Source organism: Gobio gobio (genome assembly GCF_949357685.1).
Source record: "Gobio gobio genome assembly, chromosome: 22".
Lineage (NCBI taxonomy): Eukaryota > Metazoa > Chordata > Actinopteri > Cypriniformes > Gobionidae > Gobio > Gobio gobio.
The window spans coordinates 3,861,145-3,875,316 of record NC_137118.1 but is presented as its reverse complement, the minus strand read 5'-3'; the positions used below and the strand labels follow the sequence as shown (position 1 = coordinate 3,875,316).

General features: G+C 37.2%; 1 protein-coding gene across 1 annotated transcript; it reads left to right on the top strand.

Moving 5' to 3' along the window:
• Positions 1-1,193: 1,193 nt before the first annotated feature.
• On the top strand, positions 1,194-13,559 carry LOC307118657 (52 kDa repressor of the inhibitor of the protein kinase-like). Its single transcript, XM_079804369.1, has 5 exons — positions 1,194-1,493; positions 4,135-4,255; positions 4,717-4,797; positions 6,997-7,036; positions 11,427-13,559. Exons 1-5 carry the CDS (start codon positions 1,405-1,407, stop codon positions 13,322-13,324), a joined length of 2,229 nt encoding a protein of 742 aa, XP_079660495.1. The 5' UTR covers positions 1,194-1,404; the 3' UTR covers positions 13,325-13,559.
• The last annotated feature ends 613 nt before the right edge of the window (positions 13,560-14,172 follow it).

Genomic DNA, 14,172 nt, shown 5'->3' with positions numbered 1-14,172 from the left:
GGGTTCAAAATGACATGCAGTTGATTCACCCTCATGGTGGCTTGAGATGTTTCAGTCTCCATTCACGTTTATTATATGAAAAAGATGCAAGGAAACTAAATGAAAAAATATATTATACTAAATGTTTTTTAACCATATTGTATGTTTACCTAGTTTACTAAACTAGAATTTACTATAAAATATACTATAGTATGTATATTATAGTAAAATACTATATAGTTTTGAACCATACTACAGTAAATTGTAGTATACCTTAGTATTTACTATAGTGCATACTGTCCAATGTTAAAATGGAGTAAATACTGAGGTATACCACAATTTACTATACTACAAAAACTAGTATTTAGCGTAATTTTACTATAAAATACTAGTGCTTTTGAACCATACTACAGTAAATATAGTACAGTAAATTGTGGTATACCTCAGTATTTACTATATTTTAACAATTGACTACAGTATGCAGTAGTATAAATTAACAAAATATAGTAATTACAATTTACTGTAGTATATTTACCATAGTATGGTTCAAAAACATTAGTAAATGATAGTAAAAGTACTCTAGTAAATACTAGTGTTTTTTAACAATACTTACTATAGTAAATATATTACAGTAAATTGTAGTGTACCTTACTATATGTTAACAATTGACCTACAGTATGCTGTAGTATAAATTAACAAAATGTAGTAAATACTACAATTCACTGTAGTATCTTTACTATACTATGGTTCATAAACACTATAATATATACTAGAGTAATTTTACTATAATATACTAGTGCTTTTGAACCATACTATAGTAAATATAGTACAGTAAATTGTATACCTTACTATATTTTAACAATTTACCTACAGTATGCTGTAGTATAAATTAACAAAATGTAGTAAATACTAATTTACTGTACTTAGTATCTTTACTATACTATGGTTCAAAAACTATAGTATTTTTTCATGTGTCGCTCTCCCAAAAACGAAAATAGTGTAACTCACGTTTAATATATATATATATATATATATATATATATATATATATATATATATATATATATATATATATATATATATTATTTTTATTTTTTGAGAGCTATTGCTTTAATATCACTCATGAAAAAATATTATTTTTGAATTTATTAACGGTTCCTCCCAAACTGCCGCGAATTTTTTCCCGCAAGCGCCCGCTGATTGGCTGAGGATTTGAACTCGCGTTGCGCGAGCAAAGCATTGTGGGACGGAAACGAACTCCAACGCGCTTCTCCTCCAGGCCACACAAAGCACTAGAGTGCCGATTAATTTACAGCTTTATTAGTCTTTAAAACTACATTTTTAAAACTTTCTGAAGGAAATATCATAACAGTGAGTCAAATGAACTGCATTCGCTATTAAGATTCGACTCAGAGTGAACGAACGATGCCTAATTTCTGCGCGGCGCTGAACTGCTCCAGGAACAGCACTCACTCGGTGCTGGCGTTCTTCAGGTTTCCCCGGGATCCCGAGAGGTATTACACACGTTTTCCTCACCTATCCCACTCTTTGTTATCCAGACGATGGGATTTTGCGTTTGACCTTCATTTAACTTTGTTTATTTACCAGTACAGCCTCCTCAGAGCTCCACTGAGCTAGTTAGCTTGCTTAAAGAGCAGATGCAAGTCTGTCATGTAACGCATTAACTAGTGTTTACATACTACTCAAAGTATTATGAGTTATTCTTCAGTGTTACTCAGCATTTCTGTTGTTTATATAGGATAGGAAAGCCAACAGGCTGTTGATTGGATGTACTCATCTGTCATTGATCTCCGTGTGAATGTTGTGTATTAGCAACCAGACACAATCAACAGTGTGTATTACAGTAAAAAACAAAAATATGCACTATATTATTGTATGACACAGATACTATCTTACACGTCTAACGGACAACATTGTTCTTAAAGGGATTGTTCACCCAGAAAATGAAGAATCATTTTATTTACTCCCCCTTAAGCCATCCTTGGTGTATGACTTTCTTCTTTCAGACACACAATTACATATTAAATAATGTCCTGGCTCTTCCAAGATTTATAATGCCAGTGATTAGAGGATTATATTTATATATACACCAAAAAAGTGCATCTATCCATCATGAAAAATATCCAAACGCAGGGTTTCTGTAAAAAACATTCCATAATTTAAGGCCTTAAAATGAAACATCGTAATAACCATTAAGCAAATTAACCATTTAAATTTGACTGTTTTAATTGAATAAACTATATATAATCAAATAAATTCATAGGGCCCTAAATTTAGTAGCAAAATTAAATAGCATGAACTGCAAAACATTTATATTTACCACAGGATTTTTTGTTTCAGTGCAAATATCTAAATATCCTTAAATCAAGATGCATTTACTTGAGATGCAAAATTAAGAAATTACTATTTTTTTTCCTGAGAAATTGCACAAAATTAAGTGAGTTTATGCTTAAAATAAGAACAAGTATCTGTCAGTGGATATGAAAATTACTTGATTTTTATGAACCCATATTTGTTGTTTTTTAATCATAAAATCACTTGCACATGATTTCTTATGTCAAACTTTAAGCTATTTTTTTGTAAAAATTAATTAAAAAGTTATGAAGATCTGTTGGAAATTGTTCAAACTTCAAAAAGTGTTGCTAATACAACTCTTTGTGCGCTTCCTAGACATTTGGCATATTGACGTGTTATGTTCCCTTCAATTTATTCCATACATTTTCTTTAAATAGTCTTAAATTTACCTTCATAAATCCTGCAGAATCCCTGCCATACGCACAACCGGCGCAACGTCATAGAATATCTCTGAACAGATTCACGCCCACTTTTAGGGGAAAATAAACTAGACTCCCATAGACTTCAGTACAAAATAGCGGCACAAAACAACACACTAAACATGTCAAGTAATTATATGTCCAGCCTGCCTGCCATAGAGCGTGAAAGATACATCCACACACTTAATTTGGTCAATTTAAAAACATGTCCATTCATTCTCCCACTGTCAAATTGGTGTATCAACTCCACCCAGTGGCCAGAGGATATTTACTCGCACCTCATCAAATCACCAGGTAAACCAGTGAATGATTTAACTTCGTTTTTGAATCATGAAGTACGGATGATGCTATCGGAAGCTAAGTCAGGCTAGTTAACTATGGCTGGACAGAAAAGAGCATTCAGTACTCTCTAAATATAAAGACATAATATATACATTTAAAGATGTTTACTTGCAAAAACTAAGTAAAATCATTCACTTGTTACACCAATTTGACGCTGGGAGAATGAAGGGACATGTTTTTAAATTGACCAAACTAAGTGTGTGGATGTATCTTTCATGCTCTTGGCAGGCCGGCTGGACATATAATTACTTGACATGTTTAATCTGAGTGATTTCATAAGTTATTCACGCCTGCCGGCTGTGTACGGACGTTGTTTTGTACCGCTATTTTGTATTGAAGTCTATGGGAGTCTAGTTTATTTTCCCCTAAAAAGGGCTTTGATGAAATTGACAGTTAAGTTCCCAGATGTGCCAGTAGTCCGTATGGCTCTTACAGGTTTGTGTAAGAAAAATATCCATATTTAAAACTTTAAAAACTAAAATAACGCAAGTCGACTTACGGCAAAAGACACAATGTATGGCGTAGGAGTAGCGTAAGCTTTGGCGCCTCTCGCGGTTCAAACAACAAACTCAAGCTCCTCCGACATTTCTTTTTAAAAACTCGACTTCTAATTCCTGACGATGTTTTGTTTTGCGCTATCCTTCCGCGTTCGTCAATACGTCATGTGTCAGGTAAATCAATGCGTACGGCCGTCTGTCGGAAGCTAGTTATTTTAGTTTATAAAGTTTTAAATATGGATATTTTTCTTACTCAAACACATAATTTTGCTTCGTTTGTGTGGAGTACTTTTACAATGGATGTATGCACTTTTTTTGTGAATATCATCCTCTATTCACCGCCATTATAAAACTTGGAAGAGCCAGGACTTTATTTAATACATCTCCGATTGTGTTCGTCTGAAAGAATAATGTCATATACACCTAAGATGGCTTGAGGGTGAGTAAATAATGGGCTAATTTTCATTTTGGGGTGAACTATCGCTTCAATAACTGCTATTCATGTCACATTTATTCCCTAGATGTAAGAAGTGGGTGGAAAACTGCAGTCGCTCAGACCTGAAAGACAAAACGCCCGACCATCTGAACAAATACCACAGACTGTGTGCAAGGCACTTTGAACCTAACTTGATAACCAAAACCGTAAGTTATGCATTCGTATTAAATTGTTGTGGTAGTTTTCTAATGTAGTTAAAATGAAAGGGTATATTTTAGGTGCTGCTTACTTTTCAGTTCACTTAAATGTTATATATTTTTCGAAATCTAAATATTCCAGAAATACTGTGTTTATAGTAATTATACAAGTATTAGAAATAACTGAATAGAATATTACAGGGTTCCTCAAATCTGACCCTGGAGGGCCAATGCGCTGCAGAGTTTAGCTCCAACCCTAATCAAACTCACCTACCTGTAGTTTTCTAATGAACCTGAAGACATTGAATATCATGTTCAGGTGTGTTTGATTAGGGTTGGAGCTAAACTCTGCAGCGCATTGGCCCTCCAGGGTAAGATTTGAGGAACCCTGGAATATTAGATCAACTATTGGACACTACAAATAGCATGTGATCTCTAACATATTGCACATTATTGTGATTATCATCCAGAGCCCTTTCAGGACTGTCCTGAAGGATAGTGCGGTACCAACCATATTTGACAACCCTTCCCTCAAACGGTCAAATAATGAGGTAATATTTGCTCAGTATGTATCTATGTGATACTGTATAATAAGCCTACCTCTTCACATTTCAGAGTAAAGGCCTGTACACACCGGGACGCATATCGCGTGCGCGCTTATCACCAGCGTTTTTCAAGACGTTTTTTGGCGCGTCTTGAGTGTTCACACCCAAGCGATTTTCACTGGCGATGCGCCGATTTAGTAGATGGCACTCCCGGTACACAAGGTGGTGCTGTGGCACTTTACGCTTCTGACCATAGATATACATAATAAAGGCTAGAGCTGCGTCCGAAATCAAATACTTCTCTACTATATAGTAGGGCTGGGTAAAAAATATAGATTTCTCGATTTTAATCGATTCTCACTTTTACAAAACAATATCGATTCTTAAATCCCAAGAATCGATTAGTCTTTTTTTTTTTTTTTTACGAAATTCAAAAACATAAATATCGTTTTGGCGCAAGATCGCTCTGCCGCAGCTCAGCTCGAGAACCAGCAGCGCGAAGCAAACATGAACGGATCTTCTCTTCCGCCTTAATACCAGTAACAGCGCGAAATAAACATGAACGAAATCCGTATCATGTCACATAGAATCGCTCAATCAGTGTTTCAATCGCAGAAAGATGTAAGTAAAACGGCTTACAAGTAAACAATGTCACGTAACGTCACAGTTACCTCAGAAAAACCAAATCCAGTGTCCATAAACTCGTTAGTCAGCTAGAAAAATTAACTCTAGAGAGGAGCATTTTGCTAATTATATGCACCATTACATAGGATATTCATTGTCAATGTTCTTCAATATTTAATAAATCTGGCAAGTTTTTATGACAGCCACCCTTTAAATGTTTATATTTATATTTTTAAAACTAATTGGAGTAGAATTATGATTATGTAATTGTAAAGTTAATATTATAACTTTATTATTATATATATAAAAAAAACACAATTTAGTGTCATTTAAGTGTTTGTATACAAATCGGTAAATTTTTACCTTCAATATTAGTACGCTAATGTAGTATCAACTGACTCCCATAGTTTACAACATTAGTTCAGAAATTTGTTTTCCTTGAGAAAATTTTCCATGTATTATACCTGATACATATCCAAAGTAATCGATATTGAATTGAATTGAAAAGAATCGAAAATAAAATCGAATCGAAAGCTTGTGAATCGAATCGTGAAATTTGTGTCAATACCCAGCCCTACTATATAGTATGCAAAAAACAGTACGCCAACAGAGTAGTTCGTCCGAATTCATAGTATTCGAAAAACAATCTGCAAAAAGTCCCCGGATGACCTACTACTTCCGGCGAGATTCTGAAGTGCGCATACGATGGACACTTTACCATCCCATGAGGCCACGGGAGACAATTTATGAATAGAGGTTATGGGACGCAACTGATGCTGGTAGGTCACATGATATCGACAACATGGCGGATGTAGTACGTCCGGATCACATTCATTCATACTATTTAGAACATACTTTTTTAACGATCGGAAAGTTTGTTCAAATTCAAATGTAGTACCTACCCACGTATTTGTTCAAGCATCTAGAATTATAGCCACATTAATAACGTTTGTAAGAAACCAAACCATTTGTAAATCCGTCAGCGAAATAAGAGTATTTTTGTTCGTGCAGATCACTCACCTTGCATCAGGTACCACAGAGCCCGCCAGAAAGCTTGCCTGTGACAAGATGGCCGCCGGTGATGGCGTTAGAGACTCCGCCGTAAGACATCTAGCCGTTATTATGTATATCTACATTTCTGACACTCGCTTGTCACACAGAAGAAGAAGAGAGACAGTATTTATGTGCTTGCCAAAACCATTCACGCACTTTTTGCAAACTGGCAAGCAGCATTAGCTCATCTTCTTCTTTGTCTACTTAGTTCTTTGTCATATCAACGTGTGCTCGGCAGTGGTCAGCCAGTTTCTAACGCGGTGTGTCAAAACAAAAAAACAAACCAAAGCGTTTTTTTTTTTAATGACTCTTACATCTAGCGTTTTGTGTGTCGGTGTGCACACTAACATTGGCGCCCTTTGTTTAGTCACGAGGCGTTAAACGTCGGTCGATAAACGCACGCGAAAAACGTCCCGTTGTGAACAGGCCTTAAAGTTGATTTAAAACTAAAATAAAATAATAAGTCAATTATGTCTAAAAATACTGAATGTGAGTGGTTTACTAAAAACATACCAATTTCTTTAACAGACGGAAAATAAGGATGCCCCTGACGCAAAGAAGAATAAATGTGAGTTGCCTTTTTATTCTGTTTGTCTTTGTTTTATGATTACCATTGCAATATCATTTTTCTCACATATCAGGGTTCGACATTAAGCTTGTTCACGTGCTTATCCTTCGGACAAGAAAATCTGTAATTCGCTTGTCCGAGTAAAAAATGTGCTTGTCCGGGAAAAAAAAACTTTTTTTGTGTGTGTGTTGTAAATAAAATTTATTCTGAAGCAATATTCAGTGTTCAATCAGCTTTGACATATTTAAATCTGCATATTTATAATATTTTTACCAAATTTTCCCCTAATCTTATTAAATATAGGCTATGCTTCAGCTTTCCTTTTATATTCTTAAATTTGATCAATAAATTCAATTAGAATAAGACACTATAGGGCTGTTTAAATTAAATAATTTACACTGAAAAATTGCAATTGTATTAAATAATGTTATGAGATTGTTTTAAATATTTTTTGAATATACAAATAAGAAAAGTTGGAAAGAATGTTTAAACATGAAACTAAAACAATATTGCATCTAAAGTGTAAGTGACTTAATGTTAATAATTGTTTATGGAACTGTCATATGAAATCAGTGTCGTGATGTTATTCAGGAAAACAGCACTCTTGGTAATGTGACGTTGCAACTGTATCATATGTTATAAATATAAATAAACTCCACATTTCTACATTTTTACGGCAGTTTGTTAACGGAGTTTCTCTGTATGAGCGGCGCACATTTGTTTCGATTTCTCCTCGAGAGGCTGCGCGAGCGTCAACAGCGCAAAGTTATAGACCATTTCAAGGATGTAAACGTCAGTTCATTATACTACATTATATATTATTATCCACTATCGATCGCCACTTACACTAAATGAAGGCAGAATCATTCTTGCATTTTGATGATTCGCTTTTTATTTTTTGTTAATTACGTTTTATCAGGCTACTTGTCCGGTCGGGCAAGTAAAACTCTCTTTCACTTGCCCCTTCAAAAAAAAATTCACTTGTCCGGGACAAGCAGACAAGCGTTAATGTTGAGCCCTGCATATTTACACACGCCTTGCAAAATATAGAGGGTCTGCATCCATTGAGGTCACTTTCCCGCTGGAACACCCCCTCAGCCGGACCGAGTGGCAGAAGAGCTGCTGCGTGACTATTATTAGTGATTATCTAAATATTTTATTTATATGGCTCCTGCATCTTTCCGTGTGCCTGCAAACTGCACTTGATGTGACTGACGGGGCGGAGTCAGGTGAAAACCAAAATAACCCACATGGGAAAATTACGCCGGTTAGAGGTTCTAAATTTCGGTTTCGATTAGTTTTCGGTTAATCATCCAGCCCTATTTGCTGCCCTGCACCAAAACATGAGAGCAGTTGTGTTTTAGACCAAACATATAATGGTGACTGAGTGCGACATGGATGCATCAGTGGATGAGGAGATATTTTGCTAAATAAAATGATCTTGCCAGAAGAATTGCGTGATAACTTTATTATATCTTGTTCCGTCTGTATCAAGAGAGCTTTTATGAGGTCTTACACATGCACAGTGTAGCGATGCACGATATTGGATTTTTGCCGATGTGCCGATATGTTTCAACTAATTTTGGTCGATATCGATACCGATATTTGTTTATTTTTTCCCTTTGTTTGGAAATCACCATTTTGAGCAAAACATTTTTTTTTTCATTCTGGTTTCAGATTTCTGAGGTCTCCTTACTAAAAGGATACTTGTTAAAGATAAATAAATGTTAGTAAAGTTATTTTTATAATAAGAGTATATTTTCATCCCAGACAGATGCGATTGTAACCTAAAAATTTTATTTTGGGATTTAATGTTTGTGCACATGAAATGGAGGGTGGCATGGCATCAGTTGATGCTGTATTTAGTTGATGCTTCAAATAAATAAAATAATGAAATTATTTTAGTGCTCCTTGGATTATTTTTCATCATCCATTTCATAAAATGTTATTACAGATGAATAAACTGTATATAAAAGTATTTAATTTACAAGTGTCATGCTTGTGCTTTGACATCATTTCTGCTTTATTTATTCAGAAAAAGAAGTATCTTCTATTTATTTGTGTATTCTACTTTTCATTTTATTACTATAACAACAGCGCCCAAACTAAATAGGCTAATATTCTACCGGGCGGGCACTAGGACCTGGAGGAGCTTCGGCTGCTGCGCGCGCTAGAGAGTGGGGAGACGCGATTGTGCTTGTTTTGGGCTAGTTTTGTTGTGAAAACCTGGCAATCCTGCATTCACAAATTCAAGGCAGCATTTAAAAACTGTCAATATAAATCACGGGACATGCAATGCATTTGCTTGTTTTCACTTCAAGAATGACCACACGGCTGACATGATCTTATCGCTGTAGCAGTCCTTGCACACGCAAGTTATTGCAGGCGCATATCAACACGTTATCATATCGGCAAGGCATATCGACATAATTTTTCAATTCGGCCGATGCTATATTTTAAGTGTTTATCGGCCGATTCCAATGTTGTGACGATAATATCGTGCATCACTAGCACAGTGAGGTGAATTTGAAAATGCTAGTGTGGACAAAATGTATCCGGATTAGTGTAGACCAGGGCTCCAGAGTGCGACTAAATGGTCGCATTTTGCGACTAAAATTTGAGAGTGTGCGACTGAATTTTACATCCAGTCGCACATGTGCGACCAGTAAATTTGCCTGCTTTGCCCGGTTCTGGAGAAATTAAGAAAATACACTTACTAATTATAATTGATAGACGTTATCTGGCAAATTCTATCTTTGCCAGCCGTTTCTATATGAGATAATATTAAACCATTTGTCCTGGATGCTATTCAATCCAGAAGAGAGAGAAAGCGAGATCTCTCACGTGGAGCTACAGCGAACACAACACCAGTCAGCTTTAATGAGTGACGATGGCCAAGAACTAAACAAACGTTTATTCTGCTTAAACTTTAGGGATGTGCTGTGATATTAATCTAATTTTATTTTCGATTTTGGCTTCCAAGAATTATAAAAAGATGGTATGAGGTAAAACTATTCCTATAGCCGTGTTCCGTCGAGCTCATCCTTCCCTTCACAGCCTTGCGCTGTCATTTCTCCTTAAACCTTAACTAAACGTCAGATTCAGTGATTGTTGTAAACTGCAGTCTCTACTGTTGCCAAACTGCGGGATGTGTTTGATAATAAAGAGCTATTAAATGCACAATAATCCGCGCAAGAGACGCTGTTTCCAACTTCAAGGCGGCTTATGTGTGTGTGCTGCGAAATGGACCGACTTGCACTTAATATTTTAGGCTTCGTGTGCGCGTCTAAACCATCAAATACGCAACAAATAGCCTGTATCAAAATGACCGGATTGGAGAGTAGTTATTTTAACAGTTTATATCTTAAATGGGCGTAAATAGTTTGGAGAAATAGGAGAATATGATATTATTAGTTCTACATTCGATCGGTCTTAAAGGGGCAGCGTCTAATAAACCTGCTGACGATTGAGCCATTAATTCGAATCGAACAAAAGGCAAATAGAAAATATTCACATCTCTTGAATTAATAACTTTAGCTTTTATAAGCATTAATCTATCAATTTATACAGTGAAAACTATGCAGTGTTATTTTACATTTCATTACTTTATTAGATTTCTTTGTAGGTTTGTTCTTTACTGTAATATTAATGTTAACAGACCTTCTGAATGCCTGCACCTGGTCCATTTACAAATAGATGTTTTATATTTTTGTTCAAACTTTGCGGTTTCTTTTGCTATAGATATTTTACTTTTCAGATTATAAAGCCATGTTAATTATGTTCTTAATTATGTTTTTTTATATATAAAAAAATAAAATAAAGTATAATAAAAAGAACCGGTAAGAATACTGTTAAAGTACCGGATCGATAAGCAGTATCGGTAAAAGTAGTAATACCATTAAAACCTTAACGATACCAATCCCTATTAGTAATACAGTGGAAATTAGTAGATTTGGTTAGCATGTTGATTTACGATATGCGCCCCTAAAATTTCTGGTTGTGCCCCTAAAATTTTCAGTTGGGGGCCACTGTGCTCCTAGTGAAAAAAGTTAGTCTGGAGCCCTGGTGTAGACGCTGCCATTTTGCCACTCAGTGGCATTCTGTCCACACTAGCATTTACAAATTCACCTCACTCTGCTGGGGATGCACGATATTATCGTCACAACATCAGAATCGGCCGATAAACACTTAAAATATAGCATCGGCCGAATTGAAAAATTATGTCGATATGCCTTGCCGATATGATAACGTGTTGATATGAGCCTGCAATAATTTGCCTGCAGTAACTCCGGCTGACAGTGACGCCACATGCATACCCTCTATATTTACATGCATTCCACTATGCAAAATAATGACTAAACTTACACAAATATTATTTTTGCATTCTCAGCGGACTCCCAAAGTGAGGAACCTAAAGATAACAGTGAGACAACAACCAAAGAGATCAGTGCGAGCAAAAATGGCGATGGGGTCGACAGCAGCCCTCAGGTCATTGATGAGGAAACGCTGAATAAAGAGTATCTCAAGTCTCTGTTTGATGTTGTGGTGATGATGGGCATGCAGAACATCCCTCTGCATGGGCACTCTGACAAAGAACCCAGAAGCAAAAGCTTCACCCCCAGCAACTTCCAGGCGCTGTTGGAGTACCGGATCAACGCAGGCGACGAATACCTCAGAAAGAAGTTCGAGGGGTCGCCTGTAAACCTCGAGTATTGCTCCTCTACTCAATTGCAGCAGATGTTGGGAGTGATGGAAAAGGGCATTCGTGAAGAGCTTTTAGCTGATGTTAAAGAAGGACGCTTCTTCTCTTTGGTTGTAGACAACCTGGTTGAGATCGGCGGAGAGAGCCATCTCCCGCTGTTTGTGCGTTTTGTGGATAAGACCAGCTGCCTCCGGGAAGAGTTAGTCGGGTTCCTGCTCTTCGAAGGGGATGTGGAGGCGATCACAGAGAGGCTTGTTGCTGAAGTGACTGAGAAATGTGGCCTGGACATGCAGTATTGCAGAGGACAGGCGTATTTGTGTTCAGGTGTGTCTGCTATGAAGGTCAAAGCGATGGTGTCCAGAATCGCCGAGCTACACCCACTAGCCGTTCTCACCCCTTGCTCCAATTGCTCCTTGAACATCAGCCTGGCAAGCACAATGACGTTCACAGGAGTGCATCTCGTCATGTCTACTCTAAAAAAGCTGGATGCATTTTTCAGCAAATCGCCCTTGTTGCAAAATCAGCTGGAAAGTGCCATTTCCATCTACTACCAGGGAAATGAAGAGAAAGCCAGTGCCCTCAAGGAGACGTGCAACTCGAAGTGGACCGAGCAGCACGACACATTCGAAGTAGCCGTTGACCTCCTGGAGTCTCTCCTGCTTTGCATGGATAGCGTCCATGACAATGAAGATCACAAATGGAACGATGAAGTGGCGCACAGCGCCTTCATCATATCCGAGGCATTGGCCGATTTTGAGTTCGTCATGACGTTGGTGGTGCTCAAAAACGCCCTTTCCTTCACCAGAGCCTTTGGGAAGAATCTGCAAGGGCAAACAAACGAGGTCTTCTTCGCATCCAACAGTCTGACGGCTGTCCTGCATTCTCTGAATGAAGTTTACGACAATATCGAGGTCTACCATGAATTCTGGTTCGAGGAGGCCGTCAACCTGGCCGCAGCCCTTGAGATCCCAGTCAAAGTACCTCGGCTGTACTTCAGAAAACGACCAACGTCTGGTGACGAAATCCAACCTGAGACCTACTATAAAGAGCAAGTCACCCTTCCCGTGGTCACCCATGTGATTAAGGAGCTCCCTGATCTTTTCTCTGAAAATCACCTGAAGGCCTTGAAGTCCTTGTCGCTCGTCCCTGCCATCATGGGCCAGTTGAAGTTCAACACCACAGAGGAAACCAGTGCTGACATTTACAAAGAAGACCTGCTGAACCCGGACACCTTTCCTGCCGAGTTGCACTGCTGGAAGATCAAATGGAAGCATGGAAGTAAAGATGTTGTATTGCCAGCGACCATCTACGAGACACTTCAGCTGTCCGACGTGAAGTTCTTCCCCAACGTGTGTGCTCTCCTGAAAGTCCTGTACAATCTGCCGGTCTTCGCTCTGACCGATGAGAAATGCAGCAATGCGAAACAACGACTGAAGACATACCTGGAAGACACACCTGTGCATCACAGAAACAAGAGCATGGCCCTGTTCTATATTAACTCTGCCATTAAGCACGATTTGGACAACATGGTGGAGACATACTTGAAAATGTATCCAGATAGTGAGCCATCGGAGAAACGTGATTGATTACGGTCTATCAGGTTTGTAATTTTGCTACGTTTGCTTTTCATGTACAGTCTGCTAAGATTACCAGGACCCGAGCCTTTTCTTATTGTCCTACTGTTCATTTAACATTGTGTATATATTCATGTATCCTCCATTTGAAAACATTAAAAAGGCATTTTCCTGCCCATCTTCCTGAATGTGTCTTGAAATTGTTCAATGTATTTTTCAGGATTAAATACATCTCTGCAAACCTTTTACATTTTCTTATGTGTTCTTCATTTCCAGACTTGGACTGTCTAAATAAATTATGATGTCCTTTGGACACTATTATTGCTTTTAATAATATTTCTATAAAGAATATAATTTAACAGTTATAGTGCATTGGATTTTGAATTATTACATTTATATTACATATTACATTTATATTGCCATATCACAAAGCTCAGCTATTTCACTGGTACATTATTTATTAATAAGGCCTTTGTTTGCAGCATCAAAACACCATATATTAACTAATTTATTAAGTCCAGCTAAGTGAGCATGTGTTATACTCCTTGGAAAACCAGTTCAAATCCTATTATTGAACAAACCGCACACCTTTTAAAAAACACTCTAAAAAATGCTGGGTTAAAAACAACCCAAGTTGGGTTGAAAATGGACTAACCCAGCAATTGAGTTGTTTTAACCCAGTGAATGGGTCGTTTTAACCCAGCAGTTGGGTTAAATGTTTGCTTAAAAGAACCCAATCTCTGGGTTAAAACAACCCAATTGCTGGGTTAGTCCATTTTCAACCCAACTTGGGTTGTTTTTAACCCAGCATTTTTTAGAGTGAAGGTTTCAAAAACATTAAATCTGTATCTAATGGGAAA